This window comes from Pholcus phalangioides, unplaced genomic scaffold, assembly GCF_987345545.1.
Source record: "Pholcus phalangioides strain wild (caught in Gottingen) unplaced genomic scaffold, Ppha-v1.0 ptg000011l_1, whole genome shotgun sequence".
Classification (NCBI taxonomy): Eukaryota; Metazoa; Arthropoda; class Arachnida; order Araneae; family Pholcidae; genus Pholcus; species Pholcus phalangioides.
The window spans coordinates 762,683-788,442 of record NW_028301604.1 but is presented as its reverse complement, the minus strand read 5'-3'; the positions used below and the strand labels follow the sequence as shown (position 1 = coordinate 788,442).

At 36.8% G+C, this 25,760-nt stretch overlaps 1 protein-coding gene across 1 annotated transcript in view; it reads left to right on the top strand.

The window, feature by feature from the left end:
• The window catches only part of LOC149079915 (uncharacterized), a 144,241-nt gene that overhangs the window by 86,544 nt on the left and 31,937 nt on the right, over positions 1-25,760 (top strand). Inside the window, exons 3-9 of the mRNA XM_089238778.1 lie at positions 6,036-6,107; positions 6,198-6,269; positions 10,481-10,624; positions 10,720-10,791; positions 11,423-11,494; positions 11,603-11,671; positions 20,739-20,882. Of these exons, the coding sequence (XP_089094904.1) occupies positions 6,036-6,107; positions 6,198-6,269; positions 10,481-10,624; positions 10,720-10,791; positions 11,423-11,494; positions 11,603-11,671; positions 20,739-20,882 (645 nt within the window). The remainder of the gene's footprint in view (positions 1-6,035; positions 6,108-6,197; positions 6,270-10,480; positions 10,625-10,719; positions 10,792-11,422; positions 11,495-11,602; positions 11,672-20,738; positions 20,883-25,760) is intronic.

The following is a 25,760-nucleotide window of genomic DNA, read 5'->3' as shown; positions in this document are numbered from 1 at the left end:
GTTGTGATATCTTTGAATTTATGCTCTATATTTTTTAGTTTTATGTTTCAGCCATCTCTCAGTTTATGTGTTGCGAGTTATGTGATGAGTACACGAATGTTACTCATCTATTAGGTTAGTGATGACATTGATAGTAGAGTTGATATACATACTTGTACTGACTGTATTTGATAACACTGTATAACTTCGAGAGTCGTCTTAAGAAGTTCGGAGGCCTTGTACTTTAACATTGAACCCAGGTCATATATTAATGAATATAATCAATGTTGGGGGCCCCTTTATGACTCCTGAGGCCTCGAGTGAAATTTTCTACAAAAAAAGTATTTGGAGCAACTTCAAAATGTATGATTCTTCTATTTTCGGTAAATAAGCCGCATCCAGAAAAATGTACGGAGAAATGGAAAAGTTTTTGTAGAAACGCCGCACGTAATTTCATGTACGACCTAAAAAATTCAAAAATTTGAATGTCAATTTTTTTACGTTTAACTTGCTTTGTATTTTCTTTGAGAATTTTATAATACTACTAATTAAACATTAGACATTATTACCTATTTCCAAAATGTCTATAAAAATGTTTTGGAATCCCTCAAAGTTAGATTGAGAGAGAAAAAAAAGTTAATTGATTTTGAATTATCGCTATATAAGCCAAGGTTTTACCAAGAAAAATTACGGTACTTCATAAATCTTTCAAAATACACATCTATAAATGTATCACAGCACATGAAACGTTTCAGTTACACAAACAAAAAAAAGTGAAAGCTAATCAACTTCGAAATACGAAAATATCCATCATAGAAGATAATTTCAATTTCAAAATTAATTGAATTTTCCAGATTTTTTTTTCATAACTCAGTTGTATTTTATTCTGCTTTGCCTCCAAAAAAACCTCTTTTCCCCCGAGAAATATCTCATACTAATGACAAAATAATGACATTAACATTAACCTAATTCTAAGTTTTTTATTCAAACATTTCCCCCAAGAAAATTACGTTGACGCTGAAAGCGTTTCGAATCAAACATTGAAGTTTCAAGCTGAAAAAACGAGTTCAATATATTTTTATTCATTTCTACATATTAGAAGAAAATACTATGTCGAAATGAGATCGATTTCTTTATTGAAAATATTTTCACTGGAGAGGCAAAATAACACGAGGTGGTGTTTGAGTCAAAACTTGAATTAATTTGAGAGATATTATGGTAAAAAATTTAACAATATATATACCCAATGATTCCAAATCACACGGAGTACAGTGATGTTTCGGCTTACGAATGTTTTGGCTAACAAAGATTTTATTCTTAATTTCTCTGCTTCGGTTAACGAATACCGATTCGGCTAACGAACATTTAGCAGATGCTAACCTGGTACAGTCACGTTGTGAGCCGAATTTTTTGTGCCAATCATCCCATCAGAATTACTGTCATTCAAGCCCGACTAAAGGCCCATTTTAATACTGTATAAAAATGCAGTTTTAATATTTGTCAAATAAAAATTCACATATGTTTAATGTATCGTCATGAGGAATGTTTATAAGCAAATCCTCAAAATCATAGCTTTCGACAGATTGTATATTTTTCCATTCCTGAGAAATTCCAAAACTTTATTATTATTACAGTATTATTAATGAAACCAGTACTTTCATTTTATCGATTTCACCAAGAATTTTTTTTGAGAATGTGAAAAAATTTTAAACCAGTTTTATAATCATAACTGTTAGTATTGCATGTAACGTATCTAAATTTTACAGGATTTTTATGAAATTTAACAGTGATGAATAAATATGGAAATTTTAAATTGTCATTAGTAATTTTAAGTTTTTTGAAGTGTGCAAGATTTCTTTTGTGAATTTCCTTGATGGGTCTATCAACTTTAACATATGTGTTATAATTCATGTGCATTCTTTGATTAATAAATCCTTGAAAAGCACTTTACAAATAATAAAAAAATTATTATCTGCTTTGTCAACAACTGAAATGATGAATTTTTCCTGAAGTTTTTTCACTTCTTGTAATAATTTTTTATTTGCAAAAAAAATCATCATAAAGATTTTTTTTGTTAACTTAAAAATACTTTAATGTCCTTAATAATACAGTATTTCCATTCAAAAAAATCATTCACATGTCGGACATATTTACGTGAAAGTTTAGATATGTATTGATTAATTTCAGTGGTTATATTGTTTAATATATCATTATTGGTAATTGTTTCTCAATTTAAACTTGGTACCAAGATTGAAAATATTTCTCAATTTAAACTTGGTACCAAGATTGAAAATATTTCTCAAATTAATGCTGTCAACAATATTGATAAATCACCAGTGATAACGTGTTTATAGTCTTTGTCAATATAATGTTTATAACTAATACACTTAATCGTTACAAAAAGTCTTTACTATCAATTTCGTTACGATTTTTACTGTAGTATTTGTAGTTACAATAATTTCGATAGATCTGGTATATCTATGGGGCAACTTTAGGAATACATGTTTTCTTTTGTGGAAAAATTATATTTATGTAATAATAAATCATTATATTTATGTAATAACGCAGATAATTTTAATTTATCAAAGATTTTGTCAGGAAAAGTAATAACACAATATTCTACTTCTTGTGTGGTTTGTTTTTAAGAAAGTTTTTCAATATTATCAATTTTTAGTTTATATTTGATTAGATCAAAAATTAACAGTTTAATGTTTTCATTATTAAATTCGAAAAGTTCTAGTTTATTTTTAACAAACCATATATTAACTGTTTAATTCTTCAAAGAGAGTATCTTTTTTCGAATAGTATTGACATTCAAATTAAATAGTGAGCAATTAATTTCTTCAAATACATTTTTAATGTTGACTTTGTTTTTTATTATATATATATATATGGCAAGGTTCGCAATCTTCGTAATGGAATTTCACTTTTGATTTCTTTGAAGATTTCTTTCGAGTCGTTTTCTTTTGAGACGAATCGTGTTCTTTCATCTAGGACAAAAGCATGCATAATGTTTTATGAGAGCCGAATTCAAAGAAACGCATTTGGATATTTTAGATAATTTTTTTGTTTCCATTTTTGAGGGGGGAGGGGATATATTCCCATTGAAGAAAGATCAGTTATTCACATGTCATTAGGCAATTGCATTTCCTTCTAGCCTAATTGAAAACGATTAGCGAAAGACAGAGAAAGCATTGAATTCGGTCTGAAAGTCGGGTATTGCCCGGAACGCGTTTTCGGGAGATAAATTTGGTATCTTTCTCTCTCTCTCTTTTCTTCATGTTATTCGATCTATTTCTTTTTATTCTGAAATGTCGTCTCGCTTTTGTTCAGTTTATCACTTTCAAGAAGAACCATTGAACCATGAGCGATTGGAGACGACGGCGACGACAACAACAACAGCAAGCAAAACGCTGGATATCCATTCATTAATGCATATATCCATCTATCCGGGAAGCACACGTGATACTAAAAAGATCCATTCTACGACTAAAATCTTAGCCCCCCCCCCCCTAGAATGTCTTCTCTGTTTTTTATTTTTTTGCTTATTAACGATTCATCTTTGCATATACAGCACATGTTTTTTCGGTTGAACTTTCTCTTAGCCTTTGTTATCTGTGAATAAGAAACTAGTTCACATCCATTTTATAGCGTATTTTGAACGCATTTTTTTTTCGCAAATATACACTGAGCAGCCAATTTATTATGACCACCTTTTTAGTACTTCGTTGGGTCACCTTTTGTCTTTAATACTGCGTCGAGTCGATTCTTCTTGCATGTACTCCACGAGAATTTGATAGGTGGCTTGTGTGGAACCTGGCATCATGCTTGATAACCAATAACATTTTCTAGTTGTGTGAGATTTGATGGTTCGTGACCGAGCTGTTTTATGGTCTCAAATGCTCAATAGGATTAAGATTTGGAGATTGTGGGGGGTACTAAGTCAAGTAAACTCTCCGTCGTGTTTCTCAAACCATATTATGTGAGCAGTATGGAAGGGCGCATCATCTTGCTGAAAGTATCCATCTCCGTTTTGATAAAATCAACATGATAGGATAAACAATTTAGTAAGGATGTTATGCGATGAACCCTAGTATGAAAGGAAAAAATTTCCCAAACCACATGACTTGCTTCCAACAGCTTAAAGAGTTCCATTTGAGAGTTCACGTTTTCATGCTGTTTCCAAACAATTCCCACTTGGCCATCTGCAAGGTGTAACTAAATTTGTGATTCGTTGAACCACATAATCTGTTTTTAATTAGCGACCGTCCAATCCTTGTAATCCTGTTCACAAAACGGAGACTTTTTTTTCTTGCCAAATGTAGACAGAAAAAGTGTTCAAACAGTGCGTTCGGAGATTACTTGAGAGGATCCTTCATTAAGATGTGCTGTAATTGGATGCACTGTTACCCTTCTGTTGTCTTTCATAAGTCTTGAAACTTTCCATTCCGCACGACTATTCACTAGTTGATGACGTTGAGAGCCAATTTTTTTACTGAAAGTCGAACCTTTAAACACTTTAAAGGACACACAGGACTATTGAACGATCAAACGATCAAAAAATCGAATTTTTTTTTTTTGTTTTAAGAAATTTTACGGATCTTCTTTAACATTTTGATGTCTCACTTTTTGTTCTACGAGCAGTAGAAATCGAGATAGATGGGAAGAAATTCAAATTGAACGGCCAAATTTATTCAAATTTTTCATGGTTTCTTCTCCAAATACGACTTATATCACCCATCTCATGGATCAGCATGTCATTTAACCTTGAGAAGGTTTACATTAAATAAATTTTTCAGAGATGTCACACTGACTTTTGGAAACATTATTTTACTGTCCGACATTGCTCATAGTGCTTTTTAATAAAACTTGATAGCAAATGACTTACAGAACCGTAAAGTTGATTTGGAAAAAAGGCATCATAGTCAAATTGCTTTGCAAGCAGAGATTTCGACATCTTTGACACTTAGATTAATAGATGAAATTAATGGGATTAGGCATGATTCCGACTCTGCCCCAGTATGGGATATAATCCCGTTATCTCGTAAAGTTGGATTGTTTCTCGCTAGGCGAAAGTGTTTCCAGTGTGAATATTGTGATTTCAATTGGTTTTACGTTATACACTTGAGCGTAAAGCAGTGTTAAAAATTGCTGCAATAAAAATTGATAACAGAAATCTTCGGGGTTTCGGGAACGAGTTAATCCATTTTGCACATCGATTTCCATAGGAAATTTTTTTCTGTTGTCACAGTGTTGTGTCACATTATAAAAGTATATTATTATCACACTGTGTGACCGTTTCTCAACCACCCCGTTGGGCATTTTGCCTGTTGTGGCCTTGTATTTGTATTTAAACACATTGGTGACAAATCTTTTCGACGAGGTTCCTAAAGGTTTCAATGGGAATCGCGTACACATTGCCGGGAGATGGGCCCACAAAAAGAAGTCAAGAGAGAGTGCCATGTATTTGGCTCACCATATCCATCCATTGGGACCCATTTTGGGTTGGCAAAATCACGCGATCATCATCTTCGAGCACGTTTGGTGCTTGTGAGCGTGGAATATGTGTAGAAATGGCAACCATTTACTCCACAAGGCCAGTTAAATTCCTGAAATCATAGAATCAGTCTATGTGAAATACAGTATATCCAAAACTTATATGAAAGCTACATATCATACACATTTAAAGGAATTTCGTAACTATGCTAAAAGTAAGGAAACAAAATATGTATTAAAAAATCAGCTCTTGAAAGGAAAAAAAAGGACACAGAACCAAGATTGGCCATACTTATTTTTCACGCCAATTCAACGTTGTAAATGACAAAAGTTCTGGAAGAAAAAATTTTTTGGCGTGGGAAACAGTAACGTCTATTGTACATAATTTAAAAAAATGCATTTTGCGCCTTGTGTCCAGAGTTATTTTTATGCTAGAATAATTCATTGCTCTTAAACAGGTGAATTTTAATGTCATATGCACCAATTATTTCGCTTCGTGTAATATTACATTTCAGTTCTATTGATTGATTTTAATGGCTAAGTCTTCGTTATGTTTTTAGGGACATCAGTTGGAATGGGATCAAAGAATTGTCGAGCGATGCTTTCTCTGATTTGGAACGTCTTGAAGAACTGTACGTACCAGTTAGTGCACATTTCTGTATGAAGTTCCCGTATAGTAAACGTGGAAATAATACCTATAAATTTTCATTCATTTTTGACAGAAACCTGGCCAATAATTTCCTCACATCGATACCAAAGAGCGTTTTCTCACAGTTAACATCTTTAGAAATTTTGTAAGTCAACATTAATGTATTACTTAAGTCGTCTATACGATACTATACCATTTTTATTTTTATATTTCATTATATTGTTCATAATTTCAGCTGCAAAAATGTTTCTTAAATTACAAAAACATTATTTTTGTAGTTAAAAAAAATTGCATTATTTTTGTGATTGTTCCTGAGAGTCGTATTGTTGTTGTTTTAAGTAAACATTTTCATTTCCGTTTCACGCACTGATAACATGAGAAACGGAAAATAAAACAAATCCTATTTTTTTTTCCCAGAAACAATGACCCAAGTATTTACAATGGTACTTCCGTTTCTTGCTTTGTAATGTATTTTGTTCCCCCCACCAAAAAAAACCGGATCTTGTTTTCCAAAAGCAATTATTTGTCACAAAGTAGCTTCCCTACTGTGCGAAAAGCCATAAAAGCATTTAATGATGTCAGTTGTAAACATATCAGGCTCTTATAATGAACATACGTGATGAAGAGAGTAGTACATCACCGAATAATATTTAAAGAGAGAACATGTAGGCCTACTATTCATACTAAGTATTATAGTGGTCCAAACAGTTGCTTTAGTCACGCATCAGTAGAATTCTTGTAATGGTTATGTAATGATAGAGACTATATATCCAAAAGTATGGTGTTTCCGGGAATCTTAAGATTTCCCGTTCCCGAAATCAATTCTGGAAAATCACAGTTGCGTCAAAGCAATACTGTAATAACAACGCTACATTAAAATTTTCAACAAAAAAAAAAAACTAGTGGGAAATATTTGTTGAAAATTCCAGCATTGCTTGAGAAAGAAATATAGGAAAGAAAAAAAGATGGGCTGTTAGGGGGGGTCTTCTCCAGTTTCAAATCCTAAACTGTGCCAGCCAACCTGCAAAAAATGCCTGCTTAATACTTTCATGTTGAGAAAACTATGGAAAGTTAGCCTGCGAAGTAAAAAAAAAGTCGTTCTTCCCTCTTTCATGGGACTAATTTTTATGAGCATGTTCAATGGAAACACGACAGATGAACACAAGAGATAAGATCTGAAGAGAAGCACTGGATTTTAAGTAGAAAGGGTTGGATAGGTCTTTGGCTTTTGTAGAAAACGCATAGCAGATTATCACTCGGGCTTTGATTCATTTTTATCCAGCCCAGATCACAATGAAAGGCTTTCACAATTCCAGGAATAGACAAGCCAAAAATGTGAATGAAAGAAGAGGATATACAACCTATATACAGGGCCGTAACTAGAACCTTGGTCGCCCGGGGCAAGCGCGCATTTTGACTCCCCCTTGTAATGTTGAAGGAAAGGTTTCAGAATGGAATTTGCGCTCCCTCGGATCCAACGCCCGGTGCACGAGACCCGCCTGCTCCCCACTAGTTGCGGCCCTGCTTATATAGCCCTGATATACCTGATAGCCCTGATCATCTGAGGATGATCTAGATTTTTTCAGTTCTTTAAATGACGTATAGATGGCGTACGCATATATGTATTCTAGTCTTTTTTTTATTGTTATATTTTCTAACTGCTGTACAGGTATGCGTGTACTAAGACGACTTCATATACGTGTATTAAGGGGTTCTAGCTTGTACTATGTGGGTGATTGTACGTTGTTGAGTGGTGGGAGAGTGGCTACCTACCCCCGATCACTCTTTTGTGGGTTTGAACCCAGATTCTCAGTTTTTGTATCGCACATTCTTTTTCGCGATCGGGGGGATTATAAATAAAGTTCCCATATAAAAAAGATAAGTGTGATAAAAATATGAAAACATTTATAACCTTTCTTCTCTTCATTAAACTGACGAGCGGCGACACGCTATGCAAATGAACGGAACGTTCCCCATTCCGGGTGATCCGATCGCCACCGATTGCCGGAATCGGAAACATGGGCGGAGATACGGCCCCCCCCCCCCGCGTCAAAAGTGGAGTGGGCAGATCTAATGTATATGTGTATATATGAATTGATATCATCATCATCGTGCTCCCCCCCCCCCCCAGACTTCCAAGTCTATCTCCGCCTATGATCGGAAACACCAATAATTTTTTCTTGGTGTTTTTTCTTTTCTGTTAGTCGTTCGAAACCTCAAAACTAAAGTTAAAAATTCAGGTTTTTAACCAATCAGAAATGAGGCGGGTTTCCAGAATCGGAAAAAAGCGCACTATATGCTTGTACCTTAAGCCGGGTTTTTCCAAGAGTAGAATTTCTGCGCTGTGTCCAGCGTGAAAATGAAGATTGGTTAAAAACCTGAAATTCAGAGTTTTCACGCTGCACGCACTGTAGAAACCTGCTAATCAGCGTTTTCACGCTGCACGCGCTGTAGTAACCTGCTCCTAGGAAAACCTGGCTTCAAGCCGGGTTTTCTGAGTCGAAAAAATCTGAATTTCGGACTTTCAACCAATCAGCATTTTCACGCTGCACACAGCACAAAAATTCTACTCCTAGGAATACCCGGAAGCCGTGTTTTCCTAGGAATAGGTTTCTTGCGCCTCGTGAACCGAATTAGACCATTTTGCGCCTTCAGAAACGTGTAACATAATTACGCTACGCGTTTGTATTTTCCTAACGTGTATTTTCCTAACGTGTATTTTCCTAACTATCAGATCAGGGCGGCTATGTTATAGTATATGGCCTTGGCATCAGCTACTCTGTCGTCTGCATGCTCCGGTTTGAAGGGAAGGGAAATAAAAGACAAAAGAGTGAAGAGAATATCGGCAAAACCACGGCGTACGACGCATTTGACTCCTCCAGAAACAGTCAGCCAATCACGCCTGACGTAAAGCACTGTCGTGAGGCGTATTGCGCTCTGTAGGAAAACAGTCATGCTGCTTTTCTTATTGGTGAGTGGGTGGCGTGTCACGCTGGGCGAATCACGTTGCGCGCGGCACAGGAAACCTGCTCCTAGGAACAGGGCCGCAATTAGATGCTTCGTCACCCGGGGCAAGTGCGCATTTTGGCGCCCCCCTTGTAATGTTGAAGGAGAGGTTTGAGAATAAAATTGCAATTCCGCGTGGAGTTGCATGAGAACCCGGTCTAAGGTTAATTGAAATTGTGCGGGGTATAAATCAAATATTTAAACATTAAAAAATGTATAGAGAGTAATCGAGGCACCGAACTTAAACGTCGCACAGTGAGGTATTTCACCAAAAAACCTGGCCAAAATTATTTTTCAATTTTTAGTGCGGTATTTCGTGCTGAAATATTAACTAATTTATCACTAAAATATAAAAGAATAATGTTATGTGCAAAATTGTGTATAAAGTATGAGCATATGGCAATATATCTGACATATATACAGGGTGATTCAAAACCCAACGTACAAACATATAGGGGAATTAGAAAACACAAGAACAAAACAGAATCACATAGGAATGCATCACAGTTTTTTTTTCTTGTTCATAACTGTTGATAAGAACTTTGAGCACTTGTGAAACTTGACGTGTACACTTACTGTCCAAGAGTAAAGTATCACTAAATAAAGAGTTTTCAGCCCATTAGTCATTTCTGCTAGTCATTTTGGCTAGTCATTTCTGCATCTTCGTTTATCCTCCAGCTGATCAAGTTGGGGTTGCCGGTCATACATTCCTATGTGATTCTGTTTTGTTTGTGTTTTGAATCACCCTGCGTATATTATATAAGTTCCATCATCATATTCAAAATTCAGTATATCAATTAAAAAGAACGCTAAATCAACATTGACGCATTTGTACATGTCTGTTCTAGGTTTTCCAGTCATGAAAAATCTGATTTTCCTTAAAAATCCCGAAAAAAAGGTTAATAGCTGCGAGAACTGACGTGCAATTTCTAACCACGTTTTCAGATCAATCCGTATCCAAAACATGCTTCCACGTGGCCAAACCCCGACGGATGGTAAGAAACCAAGATTACCAAATAAGCCCCCTGTCTATTCAGCTATACAAATAACTTCGTATAGCTGAATGCCTAGACCCATTTTGAAAAAAATCGACTTTTGGCCTGCTTTTTTAGTGCAAATACCCCACTATGCGTCGTATAAACGGGCAAAGTTGTAAAATGGGTTTCCGCATTGTAAATTAGGGATTTCAAGAATTCCCGAGAAATGCAATTTCCCGTTCCCGATAGCTTAAAAATGTCAGGAATTCGGAAACCGTAATTGAGGTCTTGTTTTATAGGATTTTCGTGTATGTTCAAATATTTTAATATTGTTTATGTGATACTAGCATATATATTATCTTCTATAAAATAGGCATTTGAGCTCCAATCGCCTCCATGATTTATTTACTGAGAGTTTTGACGAAATGAAAAATTTGAAAAAACTTTTGCTTGATAATAATGACTTGACTGAAGTACCAGTTAATGCTTTAACACCACTCAGTAAGCTAGAAGCACTGTAAGTGTCCTTTTTTGTGAATGATTCTTCAATTAACACGGAGTATTTTAAGTTACATTGAAAAAAAAAGCTTAACTCAAATTTTATTTTTGCAGAAATTTGGCATCGAATAAATTGCAAGAAATTCCAAATTTTGCGTTCAAAACGTTGCATCGACTTGTTATTTTGTAAGTATGTCACTAGTTGAATGTTCATTTGTCGCTATAACGTAACATTATACAACCTTCTGGAGGAACTATGATAGGTGTTGTGAAAATTGAGATTTCGTGAAGTTTGCATTGGGAAAACTAATATATTCCTTGAATAGAGGCTTACAAAATTGCATCAATATAATTAATATATGGAAACGTGATAGTCAACTGTGTGAATTTTTACAGGATAATTATTCTCATAATTAACAGAAAAAACTGAAACTACGCACCAACTCCGGCCACATAGCTACACTGCAATTTACTGCCGTTATAGAGTTGGGTTGGAAATGAAGGCGGCATCTTTTGGTGGTCGCATCAAGCTCGTTAGGGAAAATATCTCATCGACTTTCTTCCCTAGGATCGAACCTGGGATCTGACAGCAACCTTGAAGGTGGTAGACGAGTAGTTTTGCATAGCTTATCAGTTCTGCTGAGAAGCTGAATTCACATAAGCCTTCATATTATTATAAGTCCGTTGTAACAATAAAGTACCGTTGTTTCCCTGATGCGGAGCTACGTCGAGGTGGACTCAACATAGGTCCGCAAAAGGTTGAAGGCAAATTTGCTCCGATATTTACCAACACTAACTCGCTGTATTTTAATTTCAGAATTCTTCATTCAAACAAAATCGACAAAATTGAATCAAAAGCATTTGATGGATTGAACTCATTGAAAGTTTTGTATGTACATTAGTCCCTTTTTTTTCCAAAATCAATTTAACTTTTTGGTTTATGAAAAATTTTGACTCTAATAATAACCATGTATTACAACCATCTTTTTTTCTGTAGGGAAATTAATGGAAATCGACTGGTTGAGCTCCCTGTAGCTATATCAAGCCTTTCACTTTTGAGAGAATTGTGAGTACCATTTTTTTTTTTTTATCATTTTCCTTCGCACCACGGTCTAATTAAACTAAAACCTACAGTTTAGAGCAGTGTTTCCCAAAGTGGGCAACATCGCCTCCCTGCGGGGAGGGAGACGGGAAGGTGCGAGGAGGGGGGGGGGATGGTAGACTCTGCTCGACGGAAGTTTTCGAAGTGAAGAAATTTATCCAAGCATGGGTAAACGGCGAGAGTGTAGTAATTATGACTCTCAAGGGGTCTCACGACTCTTTCAGTAAGAAAAAAGGAGAAAAATGTTCCCTTACTTTGAGTGGTTTTCAAATATCACCCAATCAATTCAAAACTGAAAACAAATGTTGTTGAGAACATTTCATATATTCATAAACATTTTTAATTTGTTGCCCTTGTTTGTATACTTTTTTTATAAAAAATTCAAATTAAACAAAAATTCCAGATTTTTTTAAACCGCAGTATACCACCATCCGTAAGATTGTCAATGAAAAAAATCAGATAAATTGAATTTTGTGGCACGAAATTAAACTAGGTGAATGCCCAAATCGAATAGACCTCTATTGTGGCAATCGACAAAAAGGAATTATTTTAAAAAAATTTTAAACACAAATTTTCAAAATTTAGTAATTTTTGAAAATGTATAAATTTATAAAAATTGGAAAAACAGTCGGATATCTACAACTGAGGTCTATTCTACTAGTATATGTTACATAAACACTTGCAAAATTTCAGAAAATTTATCCGTAAGATAAAAGAAAAACTATTGGACTAAACTCCGAAAACTACGTTCTGAGTAAATCGCGTTCAAAAATGTTTTAAAGTGAAATTTAAATACTTTTTGTTTTCACTCAATTAAAAGTGCCCCTTTTGATATACCGAACCTTCTTGGTCAAGGATATGTTTATTTGCTTCACTTTCACGCATTCGTCTTGCTCTCCTGGCCTCTAATGTGGTCAAGTCAGCACGTCTTTCAGCAACTCGCACACGCTGCTCATCTGCTTTTGTAGCTGCTGTATGAAAAAAGCAACCAGGCTCCATTCCTAGTGAACTCAGAACCTTTGCCCTAGCAGTTACTCCCTCATTAAAACTTATTACAGCTTCATTGCGAGCAATTTCTGCTATTTTTCGCCCACATCCTGACACTTTAGGGCAAAATTTCCAAATTAAGTTGTTTAGCGACTCGACTTGTTGCTTTGAGTTTTAGCTCCCAAAAATCTCTTGAGAAGTTCAGGTGCTGATAAATGTATAAAAACCTTTTTGATCTGTTTTGCAATTGTTGGAAGAACGGGGTTCCTATGATGATACTGATGTACTTTACCTTTGAGTGACTGTTTATATTTTTGGTACTTACACCAGGAGTCTGGACCTTGAGGACAAAAGAAGTGCATCGGTTCAGCATCAGTTGAGCAAGTACGGCAGTAAATTGCCCAGACAGCTTTCCGCATATCTTCTAACGAGCCACTGTCATTTCTTATTGCATTTCCATAATGACATGATAACTTATCGATAAGTTTGTTAGTTAGACGTCCTTTTCCGCTGAGTGGTTTCCCCCATCTTCAAGTTTTACTCCTTTCATTTCAGTTTTTAATTTGCGAAGTCTAGTCCCCATGCGCTTTTGAACATGTCCCACACATTCTATTTTAGTGATTTCCACATCTTTTTCCATAGGGGGTTACGTCGACTCACTTCAAGAAATGTCTTTGCATCACCATCACCAATGTATTGCACATATTTCACACCCCGTATCTCAATGGATCGTTCGAAAATTCGCTTCATACCGTCAACTTCCATCTTCCCTGCTGATCCCAAATGGTTCTGAATACATTCATGGGAAGTTGAAGCAGAAAATTCACATTTTTTACAGTAACTTGACATTACTTCGGTGTCTATAGCTTTACCGCTTTGTGCACCAACCACAGTGCATACACCAATCCGAGAAGTATGGCCCCTAGTTTTCCAGGTACCGTCTCCACTTACACAAATCTCTGTGGATCCAGTGAGAGAAATTTCATTCTCAGCAGCTTCTTTCATAGAAATTATTGCCACATTTGAAGAAGCATCTCTAATCTTATTTGTAATTTTATCATAGGCATTTTGTGTGACAGATGAAGGAAGATTCATTGTCGCACAGAATGTTTTTAGACTCGCCAGTCCTTTTCCTAAACAGCGCATAGCATGTATGGCTCTTCTGTTTATCTCAGCAATCTGATGGTTCTTCCCAATCATTCAAGAAGACCGTATCGGCTTCAAATATTTACATTTACTACAGTTTATGATGAAATTTGATGCTAAAAGTCTCTGATTTGACCCTCGGTTACATCAATTTCACCATGACAAGTTTTGCAGCACAACAAATTCTTTAAATTTGAAATAAATAGGGATACTTCAATAAGTCTATAGCCTTCAATCGAAGACGTTGCAGGGCTTTGTGGAGTCTTGAAGCTAGGAACACTCAAGTTCAGTTTCTTTGCAGATGCACTTGTGGATGCTGTGTAGTTCATCTTTTCACTCTTAGGAGTATACTAGTTTCCATAAAAGCTACGCTTTCGTGATCTGTACCCACATTGCTTCAAGTACTTTGAATTCATTATCCACGAATAAAGAGAAACAAATTAACAAAAAGTATATTTCAAAAACCCAATATTAAGAAAAACAAGATCAAAAACAAAAATGAGACAACAGTTTTATTTTCTTCCCGAATTCGATCCAAAAAATTTCACATTTTTTTATTCTTTTATTTTATTCTTTTGTTCATTTTACGTTTGTAAGTAGGAAAAATGTTTAACATTTCGAATATTTTTAAGCATTTAGAACATAGTTCTCCAAATTTTTTGTTCCACTGCCCCTTTCATCAGAAATGTTTTTCTCCCATCGCCCCCCAACTTAAGTGAACTCATAGGATCCTATGTTGAATCCGTAGCTTCTATCACCCTTCCCCCCCCCCCCGGATCATTCCATCGCCCACCAGGGGGCGATATTGCCCACTTTGGGAAGCACTGATTTAAAACGACTTTTTTTCACTGCAAATAAAATATTTTTCCTGGAAGTTGTCTTTTCTTTTTACATTATCGCCTAACTGGTAAGTTACATTTACGGTTGTGCATATACAAAAGACATTGCTAACTACCATTTAGAGGGAAACTATGTATACGACTAATTATTAAAAATAGAAGAGAAAGGGACAGAGAAATGAGTTTGGAAATCAGTAAATATCCAAAAACACGGCCCGCACGGCGCACGGACAAAACAGGCAAAGGGTTAAATATTCTTAAGATGCACCCCGGGTTACTTAAGCCCCGTTTACATGGGAAATGGAAAAAGCGGGTTTCAAATGCGCTTCAAAGATTTTCACCAAAACCGGTTTACATGGACCGGAACTTAAATCCCACTTTTCAGATGTCGTCAGAGGTCACGTGGGTCGGCCGGTATTCACAATTCGCCACGCAAAGGATTACAGGAAAGAAGGTTACACTCCCCAAGTATCCCCAACAAAGAAGGGACAATTCCTACTCCCTATTACTTTCCCCTACGAGGGAAAAATGACGTCAAGCGGCTGCTAGAACTCCCTATACTACCGCAATATTGCACATGTAAACGGGACTTTTAATACTGGAATGGTGGCGAACGTTACTCAACTGATACGTGAATTCACCACAGGTGACATAAGTGATATAGGAATATGCCACGGGCCACTCAAGTGAAGTGGAACTGCACAGTGAGTTACTTAAGCGATCTGTGTATATGCTGCCTAGTTCATTTTTAAGAAATTATGTCTGAGGTCGCTGCTACATCACATGATTCGAGGGCCATTGGTTGAGCATGTATGTTTTAAAACCAATTCCAATCGGTTCATCTTACGAACCACTCAATGAGCTGAGGGTCAGTTGCACTCCCCGCAAAACCTGACAATCAAACTCCTTCCCCTCTTATCACATGGATTAGTTGCAAGAGTGTCATCAGACTCTGTACGTACGAACCCCTTACATTCATTCAAACTGAGCACAACTCCGGTCTATCGCCATAGACAAGGGATAGGCTGGAAGAGAACCTGCTAACTAATTTATATACCTATTCCCCCCCCCCCCCACCAGACCAGAATCAGAATTTTACGATGGTGACTGGCCCTTAAAGCGGGCCATTAGCCAACAAACAGGCTGGGGCCCCTTAGGGACCCCCGGTGAAGGGACAGACAAGGGAGTAATGTATGTATAAAAGTGAGAGAATGTATGTGAGAGGAAAGGGGTGGTAAACAAGGCTCTGGTTCTATGGGTAGGTCTGTTGGTTTCTGTTGCAAAACTTGGAAAAAAACGAATCAGCCTGTTAGTTACATTCGCTGGAATGTAACCGATAAGCTTACTGATTGCATTTTTCAAGTTTTATCAAAGAAAATTTTTAGTTAAAAAACTTTTACAGTGTAAACCCGGCCTAATCTAAACTGGAGAATCATGTGTAGTTTTCTTTATTTCATACTTTTATGCATCAATTGTCAAGATACTGCTATTGCGCACTTGCAAATACAGTATGCTTACAGGGCATGGAATATGTTGCTCGACGTATCCTATGACAACGCTTATCAAGCGAATGCACTCAAACTATATCATCTCGTAAATGAATGAAACGTAGAAAAATCTTTTCGCGATGAAAACATCAGCTGAGACCATCAATCTGCTCACTTCCGCAACAATTCCTTTTGTTACCAGTCATTCAAGCGTTCCAAAAATATTAATATAGATAATGATATATATTTCTATATACTTCCTTATATTCGCCAAACTGTAGTAACGTTGTTGCATTCTTATGTCCGTCCATTACATATACAGGGTGGTTATAATAATTAAACTGACATTACCCAGACATATGTAGCACCCGTTCTGGTGACATATTTAGTTGAAATTTGGTACGTGCGTTATGTGGACCATGGGGAAAAGAAAACTGCAATAAAGGATAGTTCAATTTTCACTCACCAGGTGAAAAAGTGGTGCTTAAAAAACCAAAAACACAGATTGTAAACATAAAACTTTGTTTAATTACAGCATCAGTTTGATTTGTAACGATAATTTGCATCATTCACATGCTCAAGACCCTAAAACAGTGTTTCTCAAAGTGTGCGTTCGCGACTCCTAGGAGCATCGCCAAACTTTGTGAGGGGCGTCGCGGCAATCTAGAGATATTGATTTATTTGCCTATTTATTCTTTGAAGGGGCTATTTTATACAGGGTGATTCAGAAAAGATGAGAAAAACTTTAAGAGGTGATAGTACACACCAATGCAAACAATTGTCATCGAATAATGCATGGTGTAACATGAAACGGCCGCTCCGCAAACGTTAAAACGGCATTTCTGTTGAAATTTATCGGGAGAAAAAGAACACCATGCGTGCAAATGTAACCTGCGGAAGAACAAACCGTATGCAAATCTGCGTTACAGTAAATAAAAGGTGCGGGGGTCAGCCCTTCGAAGTTAGCGCCTGAGTGGCGAGGTGTTAAGATGCTCGTCTACCACCGTGAAGGTTTTTGTTACGGTCCTGGGTTCGAACCCGACAGAGGATGTAGATAAGATCTAATTTGAGGCGACCACCAATGGACAGCGCCTCCATTGCCAACTCGTTGATGGCAGTAAATTGCAATATAGCGATATGGCCAGAGTTGATGCTTGGTGCAGAAGCCCTGTGAAGTTATTCCAGCGTGCAACCGTTCTAACAGTTATAACGTACGGGATAATGGCGCACTTTCGTAATACTGAAAACGCAGACATGCATTTCATTTACGGAGCTGCAAACGGAAGTACCACAGAGGCAGCATGAGTGTACGGTGGAATGGAAATGCATGCCTCTGTTTTTTCAGGATTACTAAAGTGCGCCATTATCCCGTACGTTACAACTGTTAGAACATTTGCACGCTGGAATAATTTCACAGGGCTGGCGTCCGCGCCTTTTATTCACTGTGACGCAGATTTGCACACGGTTTTTTTCTTCCCCAGGTTACATTTGCATGCATGGTGTTCTTTTTCTCCCGATAAATTTCAACAGGAATACCATTTTGACGTTTGCGGGGCGACCGTTTCGAAACACGCTAGCGCGTTTGCGTTTCATGTTAGAGCATGCATTCTTTGATGGTTTGTATTGGTGTGTATTATCACCTCTTAAAGTTTTTTTTCATCTTTTCTGAATCACCCTGTATAGATGAAAATATCTACTAAATATATATATATTTACCATGATTACCCATTATTACCATTAACTATTTACCATGAATTGACCAATGGAGACGTGGATGACAAAAGTTTGAGAACCATTGCCCTAAAAGGTTTCATCATAAGTGGCACTTATGATGAAAGCAACGGACATTTGGCAAGTGCCCGTTATGCGCATTCAACACTGGACCGATACTACACAAACGATGCAACTTGCAATTCGACGAAGGTTGTATCAGTTATCGTATATGTCCAGTGTGTACTTTGCCTTACTAAGAACTTCTGAAACAGCAATTCATTTCTTTCTAACAAAGAATGTTTAGATTCTACTGTCTTCATAAAAGAAGGTGCAACACCCCATCTTGGCTGACAAGTGAAGGAATTGTTTCGTGCTCCCTTTAGAGATGCTCGAGTAATTTCGAAAAATTTTCTGAATGCGTAACCTCCTCGTTCTCCAGACATGAATCCCTATGACTTCTGGTTGTGGGGATTCTTGAAAAATCAACTCCATGAAGGAAGCACACGGACTGTGCCTGAATTAAAAGCAAACATAACACACCATGTTGTTGCCAATCCTCAAGAAATGCTTCGCGTTACTATTGAACATACTACAACACGTGATGACACATTGAACGAATCCCGTGATTAAATGGAGTTTTATGTTTACACTTCGTTTCTTGTAACAAATGCGCCACTTTTTTTACACGTGGTGGTCGAAAATCGAACTATCTTTTATTGCAGTTTTATTTTTTCCCATGGTCCACATAACGTACAGGTCAGCAAGAAATAAATTTCCCACTTTAGAGAGGTCTGGAGTGTGTTGTACTGCTACAAATGAATCTAAATTTGCACAACAGATTATTCAAATGATGCACTTGTCATTTATTAAAAATAGTACACAAATCCATCGGCAGATGGCGCTGGAGCAGGTGCATGAATATTGAATATGCTTGTATGTAAAATATAAAGCACTGAAACTGCTCAATATGTCTCCCTTCATTTTGAACAATGTGCTATAATCTCAAAACCATATTTTTAACAGCTGAACGTAGTGAGTCTGCCGGAAAATCTAGACCATGGCGCCGAATGTTGTCCTTGAGATCTGGTACAGATGCAGGTCTTCTACGGTAGACGGTGTCCTTCAGGAAACCCCATAACCAAAAGTCATACGGAGTGATATCCGGTGAGTGAGGAGACCATGTAGTAGTAAAATTCTGGTTGATCACCCGTGCATCTGTGAAATGCTTTTTTTTAGCAATCACTTCAGAGGGCCCAAAAATGTGAGAAGGTGCACCATCCTGCATAAAATGATGTCCTGAAAGCATCCACGCTGTTAAAGTTGTGGGATTACAAAATCCCTCAGCATATCATGGTACCGTTGTCCTGTTACGGAACAGGTTTTGATTCCATTTGCGATTATTTCTTCAAAAAAAATACGGCCCAATGATAAAAGTGGCCGTAAAACCACGACATGCCATCATTTTTTCAGGATAGCATGAAGGTTTTCCACTGCTCAAATTCGACAATACTGAGTGTTAACTTGGCCATTGAGGCTAAAGTGGACTTCGTCAATCCACACAATGTTTCATGGCTAAGTGACGTCAACTACCATTCAAGCAAGAAACTGAAGTGCAAAGATTTTACGAATCTCTGAGTCCCCTTCATGCAACAGGTGCACATGTTTGATTTTGTAGAGATAAAAATGCAAAATCCGCTATATGATGGTTAGTATAGTAGAATACGGCATATCCATGGCACGGGAAACAGCTGACACACTCACACTACCATGTGGCGATTGATACGACCGCAGTAGTCACATCTTCGACGCAAGCAGACTGGGTTCGCTTTCGCCCTCTACCCGGAAAAATACCAAGTTGTCCAGTTCTTTCAAATTTCTTAACGGAGTTTTGTTGGTTCTGGTACAACAATTTTACCAGTAAAGCTTTTTCTTGCAACGTAGGCATGATGTGCAGATACGTAACCACTACTATTAAACCTCACATGCACCTCGTCCACATTCCTCTGCAAAATTAGACATACTGGAATGTTCGTGTTAGCGTTATGAACCTGCCGTGAAGTTTGTTTCTGAGTAATGCTTGTTATGCGTAGTGTCACCATCTGCCATCAGTTTTTCCAACTATGAGTGAAGTGTAGTGATGGAATAATTGTATCGTTGTGTAGGTCTGTTGCCCTCTGTGGCGAGATAAGTAACTAATGCTCGTATTCAATCCGTCAACGCCTTCTCCAACGAATAATGGCAATGGGCAGGCGCTACTAATGGTGTATCACGTGTTCAATATATGCAAATAAATACCATTCGTGTTACAGCTCCACATATCGACAGATTTTTATACTAGCTTTTTTTTATTTGATACATCATAAAAGCACATTATTCAAATAATCTGTCGCATAAATTTCGTCTCAGTTTGCAGCAGTAGAACACACTCCAGACCACTCTAAAGCGGGGAAATTATTTCTCGCTGACCCAGTATATAACAAGTTTCACCAAAATGCGTCACCAGAATGGGCACTACATAGTAATGTCGATGTAGTTATAACCACCCTGTATATAAGTTTCTCTAATCTAGTTTGATTTCTCAAAAATTTTACTCAGACCGAAATAAAACAATGAATCACATAATGAAAATTAACATCTAACGTAAGTAGAGCCGTTATTTCAACTTTTTCCGGGGGGAGGCAAAGTACACATACTCAATGTATGCATACATATATATACCATTTCTAGTGTATTTTTTAAAGCCGTGGGGAACCCCCCCCCCCCCCCCCGCCAAATGACGGGCCTGAATGTATGTTAAGAGAATAAAATATATAGTAAATAATATGTTTACTTAGTTAATTTTTTTTTACATTTTTCTAGGACTTTTGCCGACAATGAGATAACGTTTTTGGACAGTAACAGTTTCAAGTGGAATAAAGAGCTAAATTTGTTAGAACTTTCGGGAAACCCTATTCATTCAACAGCTGAAACGACGTTTTCACAATTGCCACATCTTAAAAAGCTGTAAGGAAATTATGTGTAGTGCAATATAATTTTATTTTATTCTATAAATATCCATCGAATACAGTAAATTTTCGAATATCCACGCAGCTTAGTGTCTCTGGGGCCACGAATAATTTGCAAATTGGTTTAAATTTGTAATAGACAATAAAAATTCGACAGCGGTTGAAAGAGTATTTACTTATTCAACTGTTATTTTAAAATACTTTGCTGCGTGAATTTCGTTAACACAGAGTATCTATAGTTGACGTTCATTTTAATGACCCCCATCGTTAAACGGAAAACGGGCGTTATATTGGAAGGTCGTTATATCGAAAATTTGAAAATAACTTCTCAAGAGAATTCCACATTAGGACGGATTATAAAATTATATTTTTCATTTTGTAAGCAGTTGCGATGAAAATGCAGGTGGTGAGAAAATAACAATAAACTGCAAGCACGCACATATCAGCCAAATCTTCCAATATCAAACTGCAAGGTCAAACACAATTTTAGCAAACTAAAAATATGGATTTTGTTAACTTCTTTGCAAAAAAAAGTGGAGCAGATGGAGCAGACAGGGCTGCAACTAGATACTTGGTCAGCCGGGGCAAGCACGCATTTTAACACCCCCCCCCCCCCGTTACGTTGAAGGAGAGGTTAAAAGGTGAAATTTGTGCCCCGTCTGGTCTGGGACACCAGACCCGCCTGCACCCCTAGTTACGGCCCTGACAGCAGAGCTAAATTCGGAAGACGTATTAGGATAAATGGTATATGTGGGTCGTTATATTGGATGAAAATAAACACTAGTCGAATGAGAAACAATTTGGGACTTATCGTACCGATCGTTATAACGGAAACTGTCGCAACAACGCATGGTCGTTATAACGGGCGTCAACTGCATAACTAAAAATTTAGAGTGTTTCACAGCTGTCTATATCTTTAAATACAATCAGAAAGCCACGGAACTTTGGGAACGTAATTATGAAGGAATAGACTATGAAAATTGGGAGGAAAAAAATTAGTTCCACCACGAGAAACTGTGTTCTACTCAAACTGTAGTTCATGCTAAACATGAGCAAACCTGAAGGCCCGTTTACACGCGGCAAGTGATTAATTCGGTAACTTACCGATTGTTCTTTAAAGTGTCCAAACGATAAGTCATCAAGTAGACGCTCATTGGATAATTTTTATGGAGGCCAGGAGCAACTAGCGCATGCGCGCTTCAGTCTACTCAAATCCACGGAGGGAGAGACGCAACGCGCGGGAGAATAACAGTAATAATTTTTTATTTATCTGGCATTCAGAGAGGTGTTTTTTTTAAAGCTCATAGCGCTTTCGTAACAATGGATGAAGATGATCAGGTAGAACTTATGAATACTGTGATCAGAGGCACATTATACGATTTTTTTTTTTAAAGAATAATATAAATTTATTCACTTTCTCTTACACAAGAGGGGGCAAAACAGAATGCACAACATATTATAAACTTATGTAAATCATCGAGAGAAGAAATATAAGATCTCTATTTCTCCTCTAAGATGTAAATATTGATTATATGATATTTTAATCGAAGTTAAAGAGGAGATAAATTATGAATTATGTAAGCCGAAAATATGGGAGAAGATTCTTGGCATTCGTAGGAAATTCTAAGGGTTAAAAATTAAATAATAAAAATTCATTAAACATAAAAATTATTTCCAAATTTTCAAAATTATTTTTTTAAATTTAATCTAGATGCTATCTTTATGTTAAATATTTGATTATGTATTTTTACAACAGATGACAGCAAATTCGTTCTGGACGAGAGAAATATTCGAAACCCCCTCCCCCGTGTCCAGTTTTTAATATATAATAAATCCTCCACACCAGCACCCGATATATTTTTGAATCCTCAATTTTTTTCAACTCCTGACATCACGTCGACAGAATATTCCATAGCTTTATCCAACATCGAATAATTTTTAGCTTGTTTGTTAAGGTAATTTTCATTTCTATAGTTCAACAAACATTCATGGCGAAGATATTATTCAACAAAACTTGAAGGTTGTGTCCCTCTGGCAACTTTGCCATACTGTATTTCTGCGGAATTCTAGCGAAACGGTAGGAGACGACGGAGCATAAACAGGTTCACGCTTGAGATCAAAATAACCCCCCCCCCCCGAGATAGAGCGAAAAGACCCCTCTGAGTGGCAGGCCACTCCCACTGGCGCATGCGCATATGTCTACTTAACCGGACAAAAAAGAACCGTTTTTATTTCACGAAATTACTAAATTGTGCACTTGCCACTTACCAACTAAAGCCATGTAAACGGCCCTTATCGTCTGCATTGCATGCATTGTAACGTACTTGGCAACTTAAAATTTAGTTACGAACTTAATCACTTACCGCGTGTAGACGGGCCTTGTTTTGTTGAATTTAACTGATTTCACTTACATTATTTGGGTTTATGGCAATAGTTTTCATTCAAAGTTTTCATCATATTTGTAATTAATTAATTAATTTATACAATATTGTTGGCCCTGGGGCCTATACAAGAGGATGCGATTAAAAATGCCAAAGATATTGTTTGATATTGGGCAAAACACTAGTCATAGTGGGGATTGTTCCATTCACCAATGGTATGAGGAAAGCTGTATTTAAAGCCGTCAGTAAAAGCAAAAATAGGTTTTACTTTAAAGGAATGATCGAGTCTTCGAGAGATGTAGGATGGTTTGGCTAAGATACGAGAAGTATCTATGTTGAGTTTACCATGAAAAATTTTATATAACAATGTTAATCGAGAAATGAGACGAAGAGTAGAGAGGGAGGAGATGAAGTTCGTTTTTGAGTTCGGAAACGGAAGATATAACCAAAGTCGTGAGTAAATCGAGTGGATTTATTTTGGATTGATTCGAGTTTGTCTATGTTACTGGAGGTGTAGGGGTCCGAGATTTCAGCAGCGTAAGAAAGAACGGGGAAGATATAAGTTTTTTAACAGAGTAGTCTGATATCCCGAGTGGAATGTAAGGTTGCGGCGGAGGAAGAAAAGTTTGTTAAAACTCTTCTGGTAAACGTAGTCAACATGTTTGTTTCAACGTAGGTCGGCTGAGATCATGACACCGAGGTATTTGATTTGAGAAACTTGGGAAAACGTTAAATTATTGATGGTACGAGTATTCAAGGGGAAGTAATTTACGGGTAACTTTCATGTGAACCGTTTTTGAGATATTGATTGACATTTGCCATAAAGAACACCAGTCCGCGATGGAAGTCAAGTTATGTTGAAGTTCTTGATCAGATTGATGGTGAATGATACGGTAAGTTACAGTCATCAGCAAATAATCTAGTGGTGCACTTGAGGGATTTTGGGAGGTCATTGATGTAAATTAAGAAAAGTAACGGGGAGAGGACCGATCCTTGAGGGGTCCCAGGCATTACGGGGGCGGATGGGGAGTTATGATCATTAAAATGGACAAACTGTTTACGATGTTTCAGGAAAGCCTCCACCCAATTAAGTAATTGTACGTTGAGGCCAAGATTTGAGAGTTTAAGGAGAAGTTTATCATCGGGAACTTTATCAAGGACTTTAGAGAAATCTAGGAAAACGATATCAGTTTGTAGGTTTTATCAATGGCTCCCGAGAGGTCGTGGATGAAGTAACCAGTCTTCATAAATTTTGTCATCAATCAACGTGCTTTTGCATATTCTTTCAACAGGTAGAGATTTGATGCTTCTAAAGCAGTGAAAATTTCCGCTTTACCCGATTACAACAGTTGTTCTTTTATCACTGCCATCTGCCAAGTCATCCAAAAGTATCAGAAAAAGCAAACATTTGATGATTCGAAAAGCATCAACGATGCAGTTTTCACAGAAATAGAGAGGAAAGAGTTTTTCTTTTAATAAGAAAATTCCCAGAGAATACAGTATGTACTAACAGGTAGCGCTTTCTAGTCATACACCACAGGCGTGGATCCAGAGTAATATGTTGGGAAGGGCAATTTAGTGGGAGCAAAGGGCGTACGGTGAATATACGTCCCGCATTTTACGGACGAAACCATCATTTTCAATTTAATTTCTGGCTCTTTTTGGCTTCATTTTTCCAGGTTTTCTTTGCAGTATGTTATATCCGAATCATTTTCTAGGTTAACAGTGTTTTGGTGTGTTATATACACAGCGTATGTTTCAAGCAGGGTATGTAGTTACAGGTACAAATATACATGGAAGTGAATGGGCCAAAAATCGGGGATTGTAAAATCGTATGTTATATCCAGGGTATGTTATAAGTGTACTCCACCGTATCTAGACATCCTATATATTAATGGAATTAGACTATATCTAACTCCCATCACGCAGTAAAGAAATTAATTTCTACATTTTTTTAAGGTACCCGATTACGTTCGAGAGTAATTTTCTTTAAATAATACGGGAATGAACTTTGATATCATTTTTTGATAGAAAATATCCCAAAAATAGTGAAAACAAAAATTGTGGCCTACCAATGCGATTTTCTATGAAAAGGTCATTTTTATGTCAAATTTTAAGCAAAATTCATTTAATATTCGAAACACAATTGTGAAAGATTCCATCAATGGAATTTTTGAACATTTTTACAGAAAATGCAGCTAATGATGATGCAGGAAAAATGTAAAGGATATAATTGTATGGTATGCTCATAAGTTACACTCAAACCTGTTAATGTAGGCCTTCGTGTGAATTTTTTGAAATTTCATTCTGCATATCGTCTATAAAATGCTGTAAGTAGGCAAATATATAAATATATGTGGTAAACCCCCCCCCCCCTGGATTTTGGTTCATGGCCACAACGATATATAGCAGAACATTATATCAAAATTTCGTAATGATACAATAAACAGATTTTTAGAAATCATGTTTCAAACTCAAGTAAAATGCCAAAAATA